Raw genomic sequence first — 17,779 nt, forward strand, 5'->3', positions numbered from 1 at the left:
CGTATTCACTCACTTAATCCTCACAAGGACTCCATGACATAGGGACTGTGATCACCTCCATTTTACAGATGAGGAAACCGAGGCACAGAGAGGCTGAGTGACTTGCCCAGAGCCATAGGGCTGGCACGTGGCTACACTGGTAGCTGATCATTCAGCCAGACCATCTGGCTCCAGTCTGCTTCTGGTTCCTGCTGCTGTCATAGACGGGCCAGGCCTGATGTCACTGTCGCATGTGCTCCTGGGCTCACACGGTGGCTGCCCCGATGGGCTTCAAGCCTCCTGTGTCCTGGAGGAGGTGCAGCACCAATGCCCTGGCCAAATTGGTCCTGATGAAGGTGGTGATGGGAAGGTCATAGAAACAGAAGACAGGCTCCCAGGTTCTAACATCGAGGACTGAGCCCGGTGTGTTAGGAGGACAGGGGAGTAACACAGCATACAGGCCCTACCCTGTGCTGCCATCTCTGTCTGCCTTCTGGTCTGGCTACTGATGTTCTATTGTGTGGATCCTGCTGGTCCTCTCACACCCTTTCAGCAAATTATGTCAACAGGCTACCAAAAAGTTCTTGAAAACCTCCACTGCTGTAGGTGTGTTCAGGGCAGTAGAGCCTCTGCTCCTCCCGGCCTCTGCCCAGCATGGATAACCTAATCAGAAACATATCTACTGCACTGGATTTGACTCCAGTAGTGAAAAACACCTTCTGCTCAGGTAGCAATGACAGCTTCTGTTTCCCAGGCACCTGTCACATAATAGGTCTCCTTCACAGCTGTGAGGCAGGCCCCACCAGCCCATTTTACAGAGGAGAGAACAGTTGCCTAACTCGCCTGTGGTCACCCAGCTAGTAAGTTCTGGAGCTTGGGTTTGGCCAGGTTATCCTCATCCCAAAGCCTGCATTCTTGCCTCAATACCCTGTTCCATGTTTGAAACGCTACGTTTAAAATGATATTTACTTCAGGAGAAAAAAGTCCTCCAGGTGGGTGCCGACATTGGCACCAGGAAAGGTTTTATCATACCAGGAGTCTTAACGAAGCCCAGCATCCTCTGACTTTGGCCCCCATCACCCAGTGGCTCGAGCTATCCCTGCTGAGTCCCCACTACAGCACGGGCAGCCCCCTCAGCTCCTTCCAGGAAGCTGCCCTGAGCTAATGGGAGCAGGGACGGGGGAAGACAAAGGGTCCATTTGTCATTAAGGGGTAGAGGTCAAGTGGGCACCCTTGGTGGCAGCCAGGGATGATGGAGAACATGAGACTTTCCACTCAGCCAGGAAGGGTCCAGCATAGATGCTGCTAATAAGAACCAGCCTTGCCACTCTTAGGGGCCACCTGCCTCCCCTCTTGGAGTTTGATAAATGGTCCAAGCAAAGGGAGAACCCTCCAAGCACTTTGGAGGAGGGTTCACTTTCTAATGAAGTGAGCTGGAATACAGTGTTGGGGCATGTTGACTTTAAGGGAGGCTCAGTAAATCGAGGGGGAGGCTGGACCTCCAAGATGCTGGCTGGCCCAGCAGGCCCTGGGCAGAGGATCTGCCAGTCCTAGGAAATGCCCTACCTCAAAGTGTGCCCATTCCCTCTCTGAGCTCTCCAGCTTCTCTTCTGGGGCCAGGAGATATCTGAACTTCCAGTCCTCATCCACTAGGAGCCACCCCACACCAGGTAGACACACCTACTGAGTGTGTCTCAATTCACTCCGTTCATATTTGTTAAGAGCCCAGTGCCTGCTAGGTGCTGCGTAGAAACCTGACCTCTGTCAGCTTGCCCTCTGGGCACATGATCTAGTGGGTGAGACCAGTGATCACATAATCCATGACAATGCAGACAGCAAGTGCTAAGCCAGGGGATGGTTAGAGAGCTGTGGGACAAGGAGGAGGCACCAGCCTTGTGGAAGGAGGGCAGGCAGGGAAGGCTTCCTGGAGGAGGGGATAATAACTGCAGTCAAGGACCCATGAGAAGCCCTTACATTATGGTCAGGGGTTGGGCTTTGTCCTGAGGGTGTGAAGAGCCTGTAGGTTGTGTTAGGCTGACGTGGGACATGACCAGATTTGCAGTTTACAAGGTTGTAGAAGGTCCAGCATGCAGCATGTTTAGAAGAGACTGCAGTGGGAGGCTGGCTGGAAGGCACTTGCAACAACCAAGGCCTGGACTGGAGCAGAATCGGTGGGGCTGGCCAGGAGGGCTAGACTTGCAAGCTATTTTAGAGGTGGAATTGAAGGATTTCGTGATGATAAAAAATAAGGATTGAGGGAGAAGCAAGAACTCAAGATGACACCACATTTCTGACTTGAGTAACACAGTACTCTTTCCCAGAAGGAAGAGCAGATTTTGCCAGGGGAGATGAGTTGAATTTGAGTGTGATGAGTTAGAGATGCCGTAAAGTCCAATGGGAACTGTCATCTGCTGCTGGAGGTCAGAGCATGTGGTCTGCTGGAGCTGTCTTGGACGGCTGGCAAGAGTGGACCATGCACACCTCACCTCCTCCCAGCTGCTTTCAGTGACCTCATGTTGGTAGCTTGAAATCGGCTATGGTGGGTGTATTTATACCACAGACATTGGCAGATGCTCTATGAGGCAGGGCTCTCCTCTCCACCCTCCCCTACTCAGCTAATGGTTAAACATTTGCCGGCAAGGAGTCTTGTTGGTGAGGGAGGCAGAATGAGGCTGCCCCTGGGCAGAGACACAACTGACCATCTCTCAAGGGTCAAATAAGAGAAGGGAGACTTCTTGGTAGGCTTTTTCCAACAAGAACCTTCTGTCTGTGTATTTGCAAGTAGGAGAAAGACAGGGAGGAGTAGACATAGGGGTCTGCTTTCAGAAGTGGGGACCTCCTTCGGCTCCCTTTTCACTCTGACCTTGAATTAAGGGAGAAGATTTCAGAGATCAATGTAAAGCTTATTTCCCTTGTTCTTGTTCAGAAGGATGTAATATTAATCCATGAATTAATGTACAAATACATCTATTTTGTATACATTTAATGTGATCCTAATCCCTGTGCATGTTTTATGAGGTTGGAAATCCAACAAAATTCTACTAGATATCAAAATGTATTACAAAAACAGGACAATCTAAGTAAACACATGAACAGAACAGAATGGGGAGGCCAGGAATAAAGCCAAATGCATGTGTCAATCTGGTACATGATCAAGGCTTCATTTCACAATAGGACGAGAAAGCTCAATTGTTCAAGAAATGATGCTGGGACAACCAATAAGCCAGTTAGTAAGAGGTAAAATGAAAGACAGTTGTTTGGTTTTTTTATTATTAAAGCCAATTTATTCATTATATTGGAATAAATTCCAACGAGTGAAATACTTAGATATAAAACCTGAAACTGTAAAATACAAGGACAAAGCATGAGTGAACATTTTATAATTCTGAAACTGGGGAAGGCCCTTTTAAACATGACACAAAACCCAAAAGCCATAGGAGAAGATTAAGTTTGTCTATAGAAATATAAAACACACCAGAAACAAAATAAATGACAAATGCCAAATTAGAAAGAATAGTCATGACAAATATGACTATCAAAGAGTTATTTTTCTTGACAAAGTGCTTCACTCAAATCAGCAGGAAAAAAACAACCTACTAGAAAACATTGGTAAAGAAACAGGCAGAGAAATATTGGAAGAGATGTCTAACCTCAGGATATAATTGAAGAGACATAAATTAAAGTGCAGTTCCAAGTCTCACCACATGCCTTTCCCAGGCCCAGCCTCTCCAGAAAGTGGTGTCCCAGTTTCCACTTGGTCCGTGACAACATTCTTCCCCAGATCTCTGAAAAAGCCTTGGTTAGCCCTGGATTTGATCCTGGTTGGAGACATGCATCCTGCTACCAGGGCAGGCTCTGTAATTAACAAACTGTGTGATTATCCCTACCACATAAACATTGTCCCTAGCGGGATGGAAGATGTTTCTTGGAATCCTCTCCTCCTGACCTTTTCTTCAGGCCTCTTGGTGTGCAGAGTAGTTTACAGAAAGTTTACACTGGGAGGCTTCAGACATGACATTGTATGGTTTCCGGGTTTTCTCCTTGGTTTATTCTTAGCATCACTTATCCTTGAGAGGAGAAAAGCCAGGGGCCCTTCCGATAGATGAGTGGGATCTCCTCCCTCGTGCCCTTTTGGATGGCTGCCACAAGCCCATCCTAAGCCTGCGGCAGACTTCAACTCACTCCCTGTTGAACCAGCGCACCCACCCTGATGGCAGGGTGCCCATCCTACCCGGCTGACGTGTTCCCTGAGCACAGGCCACTGGACACTTATATTCGTGGCTTCAAGGAGGACCCTAGCAGCCTGGAGATGTTTTAGGGTCATAGCATGTGAATCCAGAGAAATCTTCTGGAGAGGATCTGATTCTAAAACTGCTGCTTGACAAGGACAAACTTTCATTGATCACAAGACATATTGGGCTCAAAAGCAATCTTGCTCTATTCTGGAGCTTCCCTGTTCAGTTCAGTTCAACAAGTGTCTGATGATGGCAGCTACCATTTCAATAGGCTTTACAAACATAATTAAATGTAATTTGATGATCCTATGAGGTTATACTGTTACCTCTATTCTATAGATGAGGAAACTGAGGCTCTGGGAGGTTAGACAACTTGCTGAGGGTCACACAGTCATAGTCGGAGGTAGGATTAGAATTTAGTCTGCCAGTCTAGAAAGCCCACGCCTGGGAAGAGATTCTGGCTGTGTCAGCCAAAGGAGACCCCAGGCTGAGAACTGGGCATGTTTGTTTGGTGGTGAACGGCGGGTGAGCCAGTGTGTCTGAGCATAGAATAGATGGAAAGATGTGGCAGGAAAGGAAACTAATATGGTTGATGGGGATGGGATTGAGGGATGGCCTTGAACATGGTAGAAAGGAGTCCTTGCTGGTTCTTGAGAGGGAGAGTGACAAGACTCACGTTTCTTAGCTCTCCATCACCCCTGACCACCTGGCCATCCCTCCTCAGCCCTGCATCATCACAGCCTTGTGCTTCTTCTAATCTCATCACATCCCCTTTGTCCTGAATCTTGATCATAAACCACTGGATCATAAATCACTGTGGCCAGTGAACCTGCTTCTAGTCTCCATCCTAAATATTTATTTATGTTGCACTCTGCACCTCCAGGAAAATAGGCATAGATTGCTCTGCATCCCACAAAGATTAGGGGATGCTCAGAGATTGCCCAACTGCTAGGAGAAGCCTGCTGGCTAGGGTGAGAGGAACAGGAGAAATCTGACTAGTCTAGCCTGAAAACACACATTTTGAAGGTCAGGTTCTGATATCCAAGCCATCCTTAGATAAGTGGCCATGAGCAATGACTGTGTAAATAAAAAAGGGCTTAGAGGATCGCAGTCCAGGAGTTCCATGTGCTGCGGGCTGAGTCTCCGCTGGCCCCACTGTCCCATGCGTTTGTTTACAAGCCATGCATCCACAGCGGTGAGGAGCTCTCCAGGAGCCACTTCCCAGAAGTAGACCCAGAGGATGCTGGGCCCTTCCTGTTCCTTTCCCACCCCCAGCCCCTGTAGGAGATTTCCTATGATGTTCCATTTCATCTTTCTCCATCTTCCCTCCCAACCCACTAACCACAGTGAGTGTCCCCCAAGGACGATCACACAAAGTGAGACGGATGGGAGCAAAGATGAACTGGAGGCCTAGGGATTGGCCCTGTCTCCTCCTTGCTCAATCTCATGTGTCTCTTGTTTTTTTTTTTTCGCAGGGTCAACCAGGCACTAGAGGTTTCCCTGGATTTCCGGTAAGTGGAGAAGGCTGAAGTTAGCTGTGTCCCAGGTGGTCTGTAGGCCTGATTGGGTTAAACTTCATCTGAGGTCAGCCCCGGTTCCACTCTTTCTCTCCCAAACCTTGGTCATTCATGGACACCAACTCAGGACAGTAGCTCAGCAGTCAGGTCATGATGCAAGGAATAAATACAGGGGAGCAAATACACAAATTAAGGGGCAGCAGGACAGGCCCCAGGTGAGTGAAGTCACAGGCTGATAAGCCCCAGCATTGACCTGGGAATATAGAATGGACGATGCCCTGTGGGAGAACACCCTGCAGCTCAGCCTGTGCCTGAGCTTTGAGAGGAGATCCAGCGAGGGGGAGGCAGAGGGGTGGCCATCTGGGTGTCCTTGACCTCTGCCTATGGGGCCTAAGGCAGGTTCTGACAGGCAGAGCAGAGGGAGCAGTTCCCCTTTTCTCCCAAACTCAATGCAGGCCAGCCCCTGATTTCTAGGGACACACCACCTACTCTGCACTCAGGGCAAGGGTGAGGTCCTTGACATTAATGGGGAGGCCACCCATTGGGTTCTCTCTTGCGCTGTGCACCTGGCATCCAACATTCTATTATTCTCAACCCCGTTTCAGGATGGGAAGTTGAGGCCTAGGCTCACCCATAGTCACATTAACAAGTACGTGGTCAAGCAGGGCCTTGAGCTCCAACTTATCAGAATCCAGAATCTGTGCTTTTCCCCACTGCCCAGGCAGCCTCTTTGGCAGGAGTCCTGTGATGCTCAGTCTTTACATCTGGCCTTTCTGGTTTCAGGGTCCCATTGGGCTGGACGGCAAACCGGTAAGTGGACCCGCTCTCTCCCCTCACTGCAGGTCAGTGATCCTGGATCTCTTTGTCATTCTGCAAGACATTGAATCCTTGGAAAATGCTTTACTTAGAAAGAAAAGTCCTGGGGCTGACGGTTGTCACTAGTGGGAAGTGGAGGGGGCCATTTGAGTCACCCCTGACCCCAGTGGCCTTCCCCAGGGCACAGGTCCCCAGCTGCTGAGCTTGGCTTTCGAAGTCCAGGCGAGAGCCATCCCTAGAATGGGTGATTCTGGGTGGGGTGGGGGTGAGATCAGGAGGCAGTGAGGAGAGTGGAGGGTACGGAGGTCAAATAGCTGGTCTGAAGAGCCTGGCCACTCATGCACACGCTCGCCCCTGCTCCCCAGCACCTGTGTCTCCCATGGCCCTGTCCTCGAGGTCAGGGTCTCCCTCCCCGATTGAGACCCCACACGTGTGCTCAAGTCCACGTGGAGACTGCTTCCCGCCATAGCTCCTCTCTTCGTTCATTTCAATCCTTTGGACTTGGTTCCCTGACACAAATGTTCATGGGAGAAAGGAGTCCCCTCCCCAGTCCTAGGAGCAAGTCAGCTGGAAGGGAGCATGACCCATCCAAAGCCCTCAGGGTGGACGGAATGCAGCCCCACTCACAGCCACGCCTGGCCCCGCCACTTGCCTCTCTCAGTTGAGGGACCCTAGCACCACCCAGTTACTCCCCAACTGCAGGCCAGCGAGCTAAGTGCAGCCCAAGGGTGCCAGCAATCATTTCCACTCATGTCACGGGACCAGGCATCCCCCGAAGCTACCCTGGACATGTGAATGGCATGAGCGTCGGGGTCTAGGGAGACTACCCCAACCCCTGCTCTCTGAAGGGCAGGCAGCTGCTAGTGAGGCCCAGCGAGGGGCAGTGAGCAAATGACCTTGCCTTAGGGACTGGGTGAAGGAGTGCACAAGCCAGAAGGTGCAGATGGAGCACAGGGGACAGGGAGGAGCACGGGGGGCAGGGAGGAGCACGGGGGGCAGGGAGGAGCACGGGGGGCAGGGAGGAGCACGGGGGGCAGGGAGGAGCACGGGGGGCAGGGAGGAGCACGGGGGCAGGGAGGAGCACGGGGGGCAGGGAGGAGCACGGGGGGCAGGGAGGAGCACGGGGGGCAGGGAGGAGCACGGGGGGCAGGGAGGAGCACGGGGGGCAGGGAGGAGCACGGGGGGCAGGGAGGAGCACGGGGGGCAGGGAGGAGCATGAAGGACAGAGGGTGGAACTTCTGGGCTGCGAACAGTGCACCTGGTACTCACCCTCTTCTCCTTCCAGGGCCACCCAGGACCAAAGGGCGACATGGTAAGAGCCCAGCTTTCCTGCCTTCCCGAGATGGGTGGGGGTTGGCCCAGCCTCACAGGCACAGCCAAGCACTGCAAAGTGGGTCCCACAGGGACAACAGGAGTGGCTGCCCGTGCTGGTCACTCCCCAGCTGTGTAAAGCACGTGCCCTGGATCCTCACATCAATATGCAGGGAGGAGAAATGGGCAGGGGCTTCTCCATCTGAAGCATGAGGCTGGGAGATCCAGAGAGAGTGCACACCTGGCTGGTAGCACACAGAGGTCGGTGTCCAGCTTACTGCTCTCAAACCACACTCACATGGGCCTTGGGAGACAAGGTTTCATCTGCACTCACAGGGGACACTTTCTCTAGGAGACACCATTTCTACTGAGCCTGAGGTCCCTCAAGGCCTCATAACCCCTTCCGGGTGCTGGCTGTGCCCTGAGCCACCCCAGGACTCCAGGGGTTCTGCCCCACTGGGGCTGGTGGTGCCCAGTGGATCATCTCAGCTGGGGGTGCCACATGCATCATCCCAAAGGCCCCTTCCCCTCTCCCCATGCCTTCCTGGGAGTTTCTGTTTGGAGGTTGGGCCACTTGGCAAGTCAGGAGTAGGAGCAAGGTCTTCTCTTCCATGTCACAGCATCCCGCGGCCACCACCCAGATGGATCTGCCCAGGGTACCTGGAGTGCCTCAGGCCCCAAAAAGGTGGAGAGACAACATTTGCCCCAGCGTTCTCCTGGCCCCTACCTTCTGCAGAGCTTTGGAAATAAATTTGCTGTCTCCACAGACCATCCCTTCCAGAAGGGAATGAGGGGCTGCCCACTCTCATGGTGGGCCAGGTCTCAGCAGGGACTGATGGGCCATTAAGAGCTAATGGGCCCCTGCTCCCATACTGTGGAGTGTACTTTGGTTTTCAATAAATCCCTGCTTTAAAAAAACAAACAAACAGACAGACAAACAAAACAGCCCTGGGCTGGGGTGCATTTCTGCCTCCTAAGTTCCAGGTCACGCCTACTGTGAGGGACCACCTCCTGCTCCACAGGTTGGTGGGCCAGGAATTTGTGCAGGGTGGTGAAAGCAATGCAGCAGGCTCCCCCTGTCCCTGTTCAGTGGGGGCCTGGCTCATGCCTTGCTCCAAGCGCTGGTGTGAAGACAACCCTTGACCCATGACTGGGGCACTGCCAGGGCATGGAGGGAGGCAGGTAATCTCGTGGGTGGAAAGGGGGATGGTGGAGTGTTGGCTGCAAGGCCTGGGCTCCAGCCTAGCTCTTCCTAACTTGCCAGCTCCCTCTGGGCCCCAACCTGTCCTCTTGACTCAGATCCAACTAATACTTATTGAGGGTTTGCCACGTGGTTGGCACTGGGCTAAGCACTTTGCATGACTGTCTCAATCCTCAGCGTAACTCTGTGCTCCAGGTCTTACTAGAATCCCCTTTGACAGGTGTGGAAACCAAGGCTCAGAGAGTCTAACTAACTTGCCTGAAGTCACACAGCTGAGTGTCCAAAACAAGATCGAAACACAGTTCTCAAATTCCTTCCCTCCCTTTTTTTATTAAGGTTTTATTACCTTCCTCCCTTTCTGTTTCCCTCACTCTTTGTCAGCCTTTCTGCCACCTTCCTTCTTTTAATGCATTTTTTATGGAGTATCTAAAATGTGCTGGGCACTGCTTCAGGTGCTAGGGATACAGACGGGAGCAAGAGAGAGACTGTTCTTGCCATCTGTAGCTCACAGTCTAGTAGGGAGACATCCTTTTAAATGATCACTCACATAACTAACAAGTTGCTTTGCAATGAGTGCTATAAAAAGATAATCCTTAGTGCCCTGGAAATCTTGGTATAACAAAAACCTCACCCAGGCCAAGGGTCGGAGATGGCTTTTCTGAGAAAGAGACTTTTGAACTAGTGCCTGAAGAATGAGGATTCAACCGAGAGAAAATAGAAAGGGGGATGGGAATGTGCTTTCTGGACATGGGAGAATAGCACGTGCAAAGGTCCTGAGGTAGGAAAATCCTTGACATGTCTGCAGAACTGGAGGAAGGGCACTGGAGGCAGAAGACCCTGGAGGCAGTGGCAGAAGAGCTGGCGCTGGAATCCAGGTTCCCCAGCAAGGTTTCCTCTCCATCACAGCTGCCTCCGCTGCAAATGCATTTCCCCCCGCCCCTACCCCATTCCCAGGCATGCTGTGCACATGCATGGAGTAGTGGAGACTGAGGCAGGAAGAAACTGCCATGCCACATTGTTATAGAGGCATAAAGGGCTTGGGGTGCTCATCCCTTCAGCCTGAGCTTCTTTCCCTCTCTGGCAGCCTTATGCTACCGTAAGGTAGCCCATGGCCCCCCAGAAGTAATAATAATGGTCATCCTCTAGGCAGCACTCTGTCATCCTCATAACAGCTTATCATCCCCACTTCATGAGAGGGGAAATTGAGGCACAGAGTGGCTAAGTACATTGCCTGAGGCCACAAAGCTCCTAAATACAACAGCTGAGATTCAGACCCATGCAGTGGAGTCTTACCCCTCGATCACACCTCCTCTCAGCAGCCAGCACTTTGTCCTGGAGGAAAGGGACCCTTCCATGGGGCCGCTTTTCCTGCCCTCATTCTGCCACACCATCCCTCTGCCCCACGCACTTGACCGCCTGTCCAGGGATCAGAGCTAACTCAACAGAAAAGGCAGTCCCACCCCCTCTCTCGTGAGCCCACATCAGTGGGATAGATCCCCTGTCTGCCTCATCAAATCCAGCAGGCCACAGAGCATCTGATTCCTGTTTGGCTTGGCATGGGTACCCGAGCTGTTAGTTGCCCACCGCTGTCCAGCATCATTACCTTGCCCTGCTCTTCATCTGTCTGTCTCCTGCCCCAGATGCTGTCCCCTCCACTGGCGTCCCACTGGGGCACTGGCACTCACCCTCATTGTTTAACCTGTGTCCTCACCTGTCAAAAGGGAGTCACCTCTGCCCCACCCCCCCACTTCACAATATTCCCAAGAACCTGAAATAAGGTGTTGAAGTGTTGGGAGGACACAGTTGTATAATAGTGTAGTTGGGGGGTGGACAAGATTGGGGGTCTGAGACTCAGGAATGACATAAGGGCTGTAAAGCAAGGCCTGGACTGAGTCCAAATCTCACCCACCACCCACAGGGCTGTCGAGTGAGGAGCGCCAGGCACTCAGAACATGCTTGGCACCCGAGAAGCAGACAGGCGCCTTAGCTATGCCTCAGTGGCGGTTAGCACAGGCCTGGTGGCAAGTGCTAAGCACATCACCCGTGGCCATGGCCCTTAAAGGGGCAGGTGCTGCCTGGCTGAAGATAACTGGTACCATGTGTTGTTGGGCCTCGACATAATTAAGAGAAACTTGAAATCCAAATTTTTATTTGCACTCTGCTTGCTCTCTTAAGTATTGGCAACTAGTTGAAATAAAACCGTGTAGGACAAACGAAATCCCTATGAAGACCACGATTGTCCCCTGGGCCACCGTTTGGGATGTCTGGTTTCAATTGTCCAAGTCTCTGCAGTCCTGAAACTCCGCCAGCCCCTCCCCCATCACACTTATATCTCTGTCCTGACAGAGGATGACCTGGTCACCTGTGGTCTGGGCCCGGGTTCCCTGCCGGATGAATCATGCGCTGCAGAACTTCATTCTAAACACTCTGCCAGGCCGAGCGCGGTGGCTCACACCTGTAATCCCAGAATTCTGGGAGGCCAGCACGGGCAGATTGCTTGAGTCTGGGAGTTTGAGAGCAGCCTGGGCAACATGGCAAAACCCTGTCTCTACAAAAAGATGCAAGAGTTAGCCAAGCACGGTAGTGTGTGCCTGTAGACCTAGCTATTTGTGAGGCAGAGGTGGGAGGACTGCCTGAACCCAGGAGGCAGAGGCTGCAGTGAGCGGAGATCACACCACTGTACTCCATTCTGGACAACAGAGCGAGACCCTGTCTCAATAAAACAATAAAAGACCAATAAACACTTGGCCAGCCACATGGGCTGGGAGTGCCACATGGATGGTCCCAAAGGCCACTTCTCCCTTCCAGTGATGCTCTTGGGAGTTTCCCAGTTTGGAGGTGGCCCTGTTGGCAAGCGGGGAGCAGGAACAAGGCTCTGGCACATCACAGCATGCTGCAGCCACCTCCCAGATGGACCCACCCGTGGGGATCTGCAGTGCTTCAGGCCCCAAAGAGACTGGTGGCTCAAAGGGACCTGCTAATGGCTCTAGCCAAGTCTAGAAGCCCTGACTCCCAAGGTCTGGCCCAGTTCTGAGCATTTGCCAGTGGAAACAGCTGGACCTTGGCCGTCAGACAAACCTGGGCTCCTGTCCCAGTGCCACCTTTCACTGAGCCATGGGGCCTTGTCTCTGTCACCTCACTCGGGAGCTGGAGTGGACACAAGCATCTCCCTCACAGACACGTACCTGAAGAGCCAGCCTCAGGGTGGATCCTCAGCCCATAAGGCATTTGTTTTCTCCTCCTCCCTCCACCAGCTTTGGTGCAGCCTCCTAAGAGAGCCAGAGCATGCGGGGCCCTCCCCAGACGGCAAGGGTCCCTCCCAACCCCGGCTCCTTTCCTAGCCCTGCATGGACAAGACAACCTTGAAGGAAACCTCAAGACCCCTCATATTCCTTGGAGAAGTCCAGAACATGGCTTCAGTTGCCAACTTCCTGCTTTCTCTCTTTTGCTGAAGGTTTCTCTAAGGCCCCCATTGTCTGAGGCACTGGCCCAGCACCCCCAGGCCAGAAGCTCTTCTGGTTCAGTGGGCTTCACTGCAGCCTGGGAGGCAGGAGGTGGAATGTGCTAGTGTCTCCCAGAGGCTTGATGCATGTGAGGTAGGGGGTCCCATGGAGCAGAAAACTCCCTGACCTCTAGGTAGAGCCCCTCCATAGCTGGCCCATGAGATGCTGGTGGTTGGAGGAATGGATGAAAGATGCCATCTGTTCTTCATCACAGCCCTAGTCCTGCCCACTGGGGGGTGAAGCAGCTGAGACTCTGTGAATAAGGCCACACCACCTTGGATGTGGTGGGCTTGGGATGACCTGGCCATGGCTGGTAGAGCCCAGCCTTCGGGATTCAGCCCCAGTCCCCACCCAGGCAGGTGTCCCTGATTGCCTGTCTTCTGTCTGCCCACTGACCTGTGTGTGTTTGCTTCCCACAGGGTCTGACGGGTCCCCCAGGACAGCCGGTTGGTACCTCATCCATCTATTTCCCAGCAGAGAAGCTTCTGGTGGCTGTGACCTTAGCTTTGGTTTCTAACTCTCTCATCTCCGTCTCTTTGTAGGGACCCCAGGGACAAAAAGGAGAAAAGGTAAGAGCAGTGGAGGTTTCCTAGAGTCTCCATCTCAGGAAATGGCCTCCCAGTTGGTAGAAAGGGGTCAATTATGGTTATTTTCAAACTTTAGTTTTAATTGACAGAACCAGGAAAGCCCCCGAGGTGCCGCATAATAGATTCGGTTGACACCGCTCCAGGGGACATCCTTTTCTTGGAGTGAGGGGTCCTCCTGGAGCCTGGCCCTCTTCAGCCTCTTTCTGGGCCCCTCCCAGCTGTCACTCCATGGTGTTCCCTGACACCTCCATGAGCCTCTGGGATTCTGAGAGGCATCAATCTGTAAACCACTGGCCTGGCCTCCTGCCCTCTCTGTCTTGTTCAATTTCTGATAGAGACACTGCTGTGCTTGCCCTTGGGCCGCTGGTACAGGGGCCTGGCGCTCCCAGCTCAGAGAAGGTGGCTTGGGGCCCCCATGGTGCCGGCTGCTCCCATCCAGTGGCTCCTGTTCAGGGCTGTCTGGTGGGCCTGCCTAGAGGGTCAACCTTTCGCCAGGCATGGGGCATAACTCCCGACTCTGCCATTATGGCAAGTGGTATAAGGCGAAGCCCCACCCCTAGGCTCCCTGGGGCCACTTCCAGGCAGGCTGTGGAAGTTTCTTCCCTGCTGCTAGCCAGGGGCAAGGGAGGGACTTAGTTCTTCTGCCTCAGAGGGCTCAGACCAAAACTAGAGCAGGAGGGCTGGTTAACGGTGACATGTGTGGCATGTCCTGAAGTGCTGGGGGTGCCCTGAGAAACAGGTACCCCCAACAAGTGCCTAACACCACCTTTCCCTTCCCTCTCCTTCCCAGGGTCAGTGTGGAGAGTACCCACACCGGGTAAGTGAACCCCTAAAATTTAGCAGGGCCCTTTGATCCATCCCTGGGGCACAGCGCCCAGCTCAGCCTCATCTCCCTGGGGTCTCCAGTTACTAACAGATCATGGGGGATCAGGAGCACCCAGTGCCCTCTGCACTCAGCAGTCAGAGAGGGGAGCTTGGGATGGTGGTGCGTCTGGTGGGAACAGCTGATGTGTCTCTCCGGCCATGTGCTGTATGGAGCCGCTCATCACCCGTGCGTGTCTGTACATCCGCCCCTTTGTACGTACGTCTGACTCAGTATGTTGGAGTCTCCTGCTGTGTGTCTGGACCTCTGCACTTGGCCCCCTGTGGCAGCGTGACTTGTGTGAGTCTGTTTGACTCCCCACCCAACCGGCATGTGTGTGCAAGTGTGTGCGTGTGTGTGGCGGTGGGGGGGTGGTGTCTGGCAGCCTAGCCGTGGCCAAAAAAGTGGGACTTTTCTATTAGTCACTGTATCAGATGATGGTGTTTCACATCCAAACCTCGATGATGGGAGATAATCAGGGACTGACTGCAGCAATTCAAGGATAAAAATCTCTCCTTGGCCTCTTTAAAAACAGAGGAAACCCTTCTCCAAGCAGGGTGGGGATTTCAGGCTGAGATGGTTCCTCTGCCCACCCCCGCCTGCTCCTTCCTTTTCCTTGCTCCACCCCAAGATACAGAACCATAAAGACTACTGTTGTCCTGTTAGGAATCTTCAAACTTGTGTTCCAGCAGCAGGGTCGATCTTGGGACAGGGGAGAGCAAGATATGCACAGCTTCCTCCAGCAGGAGCCCCAGTGAGCTGGACCCAGAAAAAAATGCCCCTCATTTTGTGGATTGGCCTCGTTGCTCCCAGACCTGGACAGCAGGGATGGAAGATGAGCATCTTTAGGCATCTCTCCCCGCTCTCATGTGCCCCATGGTGCTCAGCTTCCCTGGCTGCCCACCCCTGCCAGGCAGGTCCGGGTGGTGCGATTTTGGGAGTGGAGACAGACATAAGCCAGGCTCGGTGTCAGCTTGACTCTAGAAGGCTGTCAGGAGGGCCACGCTAGCAGGGCCTAGCCTCTGCCCAGACCCTCAGGAAGCTGGAAGGCAGGCCTGAGGTCTGGGTTCCTGGGCCAGGGAACCACTGTGAGCCTGGTACGTGAGAGGCTAGGATGGGTTTAAGGCTACGGCGGTGCTGGGCCCGGGCTGAGGAAGGCAGGCCAGCAGCAGTCAGAGCCACAGCCTGTCAGCGGCATGTGCTCCAGGGATGCAGGGGCCCTGGTGTTCCGGCCAGCCTGATCCTGATACAATAATAGAAGGTCAGCTGTGTTTATTTGAAACGATAGGCTCACAGGATTATTATGTTACCCGAAAGAAAGGCAACATCCCCCAGCACAAAAGACAACACAACTGCAGACGCTTTGGTAGTGTGTCTCCCGTCCTTAGTAAGCGCTTGGGGTGGGGTGGGGGCAGGGCTCTCTGCCCCTCAGCCCAACACAAGGAAAGGGAAGGGCACAGTGACAGAAGGCTGCAGGATACCCCTGGCCACAGGGTGCAGTGAAGCCTGACCTCATGACAGTGGCACTCTGGGGAACATGTCAAGCGTGGTGTGGGGGCATAGATTTGGGATTCCAGCTGAGGGGCAGACCAAGTTTATTTAGAAGAGGGTAGAAAATCAGGGGCCTTCTAGAGATCTGTTGGCTTTCCAAGGGGATGGGTTGGGGTGGCAGGTCTCGGGGCCTGGAAGACACCAAGAAATCCAGGTGGCCCCTCCTCCATTCCAGCCTGTGGCTTCCCCAGGGAGGGAGAGGAGAGGGGTGGGGAGCAGGGGAGCTGGTGTCTATGGGCTCTCCCCTCACGGTCCCTGTCGCCCTGTCTCTGCCACCTCCATCCCCTCCCAAACTAGGAGTGCCTAAGCAGCATGCCAGCAGCTCTGCGCTCCAGCCAGATAATTGCCCTGAAGGTTTGTAGGTTCTGGAAGGTCTCCGGGCCCCTCTCCACTGAGAGGCTTCCTGAACATACAGCCCAACATTGCACATCCCCAGGCCCCGGCAGTGGGAGCGGGTGGAGCTCTGTGTGCCACTGCTGTCCAAGAAGGCAGCAGCTGTGACCTGGAAAGGCCACACTTGGGCTCCCCATCCCCAGCTGGGCGCATTCGCAGCCCAAGCAGCTCCTGGTTCTTAACACTCATCCCAGGAGTCTCGTGTGATTTAAGCGCTTTCAAAAACAAGCAGCTGATGACAGTATATGCCATCTTTGTTTTCACATGGGCTCTGATGGCCTCCTAAAGCCATGGGTTGCTCAGCTTCAATGGGTAGAGGGACTGGAAGCTGCAAGAATTTCCAGAAATGAAAATCACATTAGATAATATGACTGCAAGTTGCCTCCCGCAAAAACGTGGTTGAGCTTTCTGGAGATATCTTTGCCCAGCCTCTATTTTCCAGGCCCCGCAGCCCCAGGGTGAGCCCTCAGCAGCACTTAGCATGTGCCCACGCTGGCCTCACCCTCAGCCAGCTCAAACCCCGGGGAGCTGGGCTTGGCACTGCCCTTGACCACCCTCCCCAGATGCGCTGACACCAGCCTTTCTTGCTCAACCAAAAAAAGAACCCACCAGCCGCACACCAGCCCAACTTCAAGTACCAATTTCACGGGCCCGGTGGTTCCCTGGCCAGAGCCTCTGAGTTGGCTCCCTTCTGTCCCCCAAGCAGGGACGGGTGGGGCTGGCAGTGCAACGTTGGGCTGTGTGTCCAGCAGCCTCTGCAGCCCAGCATGGCCACGGAGGGCAAGCCTGGCCGTGGGGGGTCACTGTCCCATTCCGGGGGCTGCTGGTCAACACCCCAAACTCCGACCTGGAGGCCGAGGCCGGGTGTGGACTGAGGGCCACAACTCCTCCTAAGGGACGGCTGTGCCATCCAAGGGCAAGCTCCGCTCTGCATCCTCAAGCCGTAAGAGTGCCCTGTCCACTCCTTCCCTCCCACTCCTCATGTGCATGCTAATCTCTCTTCTCTCTTCCTCTGCTCCGGTCCCTCTTGGCCGCCCTGCCCTCCTGGTGACTTTTGGCATCGATCTGAATACCTGTGATCTTTGGCCTTTGCCCTCTGGCCCTCCAACTCATCTTTCTCCTCAGCTGCTGCCTCTCCTCAATTCAGTGCGACTGGCTCCACCCCCGGTCATAAAAAGGCGGACATTCCAGGTAGACACCTCCCGTTTGTCCAGACCATGTGTGGTTTCCCAAGGGGCCTGGCAAGCCTGCTGGGGCTGCAGACAAAGCCAGAACCTCTCTCTAATTCAGTGAAATTAAATCAGACAAAAATAGGCCCACGTATACCATAGACATGGAAATACACAACACACAGGCCCCAGAAGACCCACAACTACCACCACACAATGATTACTCACAATAGCCATCAACAAGAGCTGTCAGTGTGTGCCAGGCACCCTGTTACCCATTTCACAGGCCTGGTTATATTTCATTCACCAACAGTTTTATGAATTAGCCATGATCATCCTTATTTCACAGATGAGGAAATCGAGGCTCAGAGAGGTTAACCAAGTTGCCAAGGTCACACAGCCAGTACATTGCAGAGTGGGGATTTGTACCCAGTCTCTCTGCCTGTTACTAGCTGTGTCATTTGGGGCAAGTTACTTGACCTGTGTCCCAGCCTTCTCATCTATAAAATAAGGATAATAACAGTGTCTATTTCACAGGATTGTTGTTGATATGTAAAGCACTTGGAATAGTTCCTGGCACAGTTTAAGAGACATAATTGTTAGCTGTTTTTATTACTATTATCCATATTTTGGAGATAAGGTAACTGAGGCTCAG

The 17,779-nt window shown here is 53.3% G+C and overlaps 1 protein-coding gene across 1 annotated transcript in view; it reads left to right on the top strand.

Annotated features, from left to right (window-relative positions):
- Positions 1-17,779, top strand: part of LOC100973165 (collagen alpha-1(XIII) chain) — an 87,173-nt gene that overhangs the window by 9,558 nt on the left and 59,836 nt on the right. The window contains exons 5-11 of the mRNA XM_008968922.4: positions 5,690-5,725; positions 6,515-6,541; positions 7,833-7,859; positions 12,982-13,008; positions 13,105-13,131; positions 13,940-13,966; positions 17,081-17,146. Coding sequence (XP_008967170.2) covers positions 5,690-5,725; positions 6,515-6,541; positions 7,833-7,859; positions 12,982-13,008; positions 13,105-13,131; positions 13,940-13,966; positions 17,081-17,146 — 237 coding nt within the window. The remainder of the gene's footprint in view (positions 1-5,689; positions 5,726-6,514; positions 6,542-7,832; positions 7,860-12,981; positions 13,009-13,104; positions 13,132-13,939; positions 13,967-17,080; positions 17,147-17,779) is intronic.

Source organism: Pan paniscus, chromosome 8, assembly GCF_029289425.2.
Source record: "Pan paniscus chromosome 8, NHGRI_mPanPan1-v2.0_pri, whole genome shotgun sequence".
Lineage (NCBI taxonomy): Eukaryota > Metazoa > Chordata > Mammalia > Primates > Hominidae > Pan > Pan paniscus.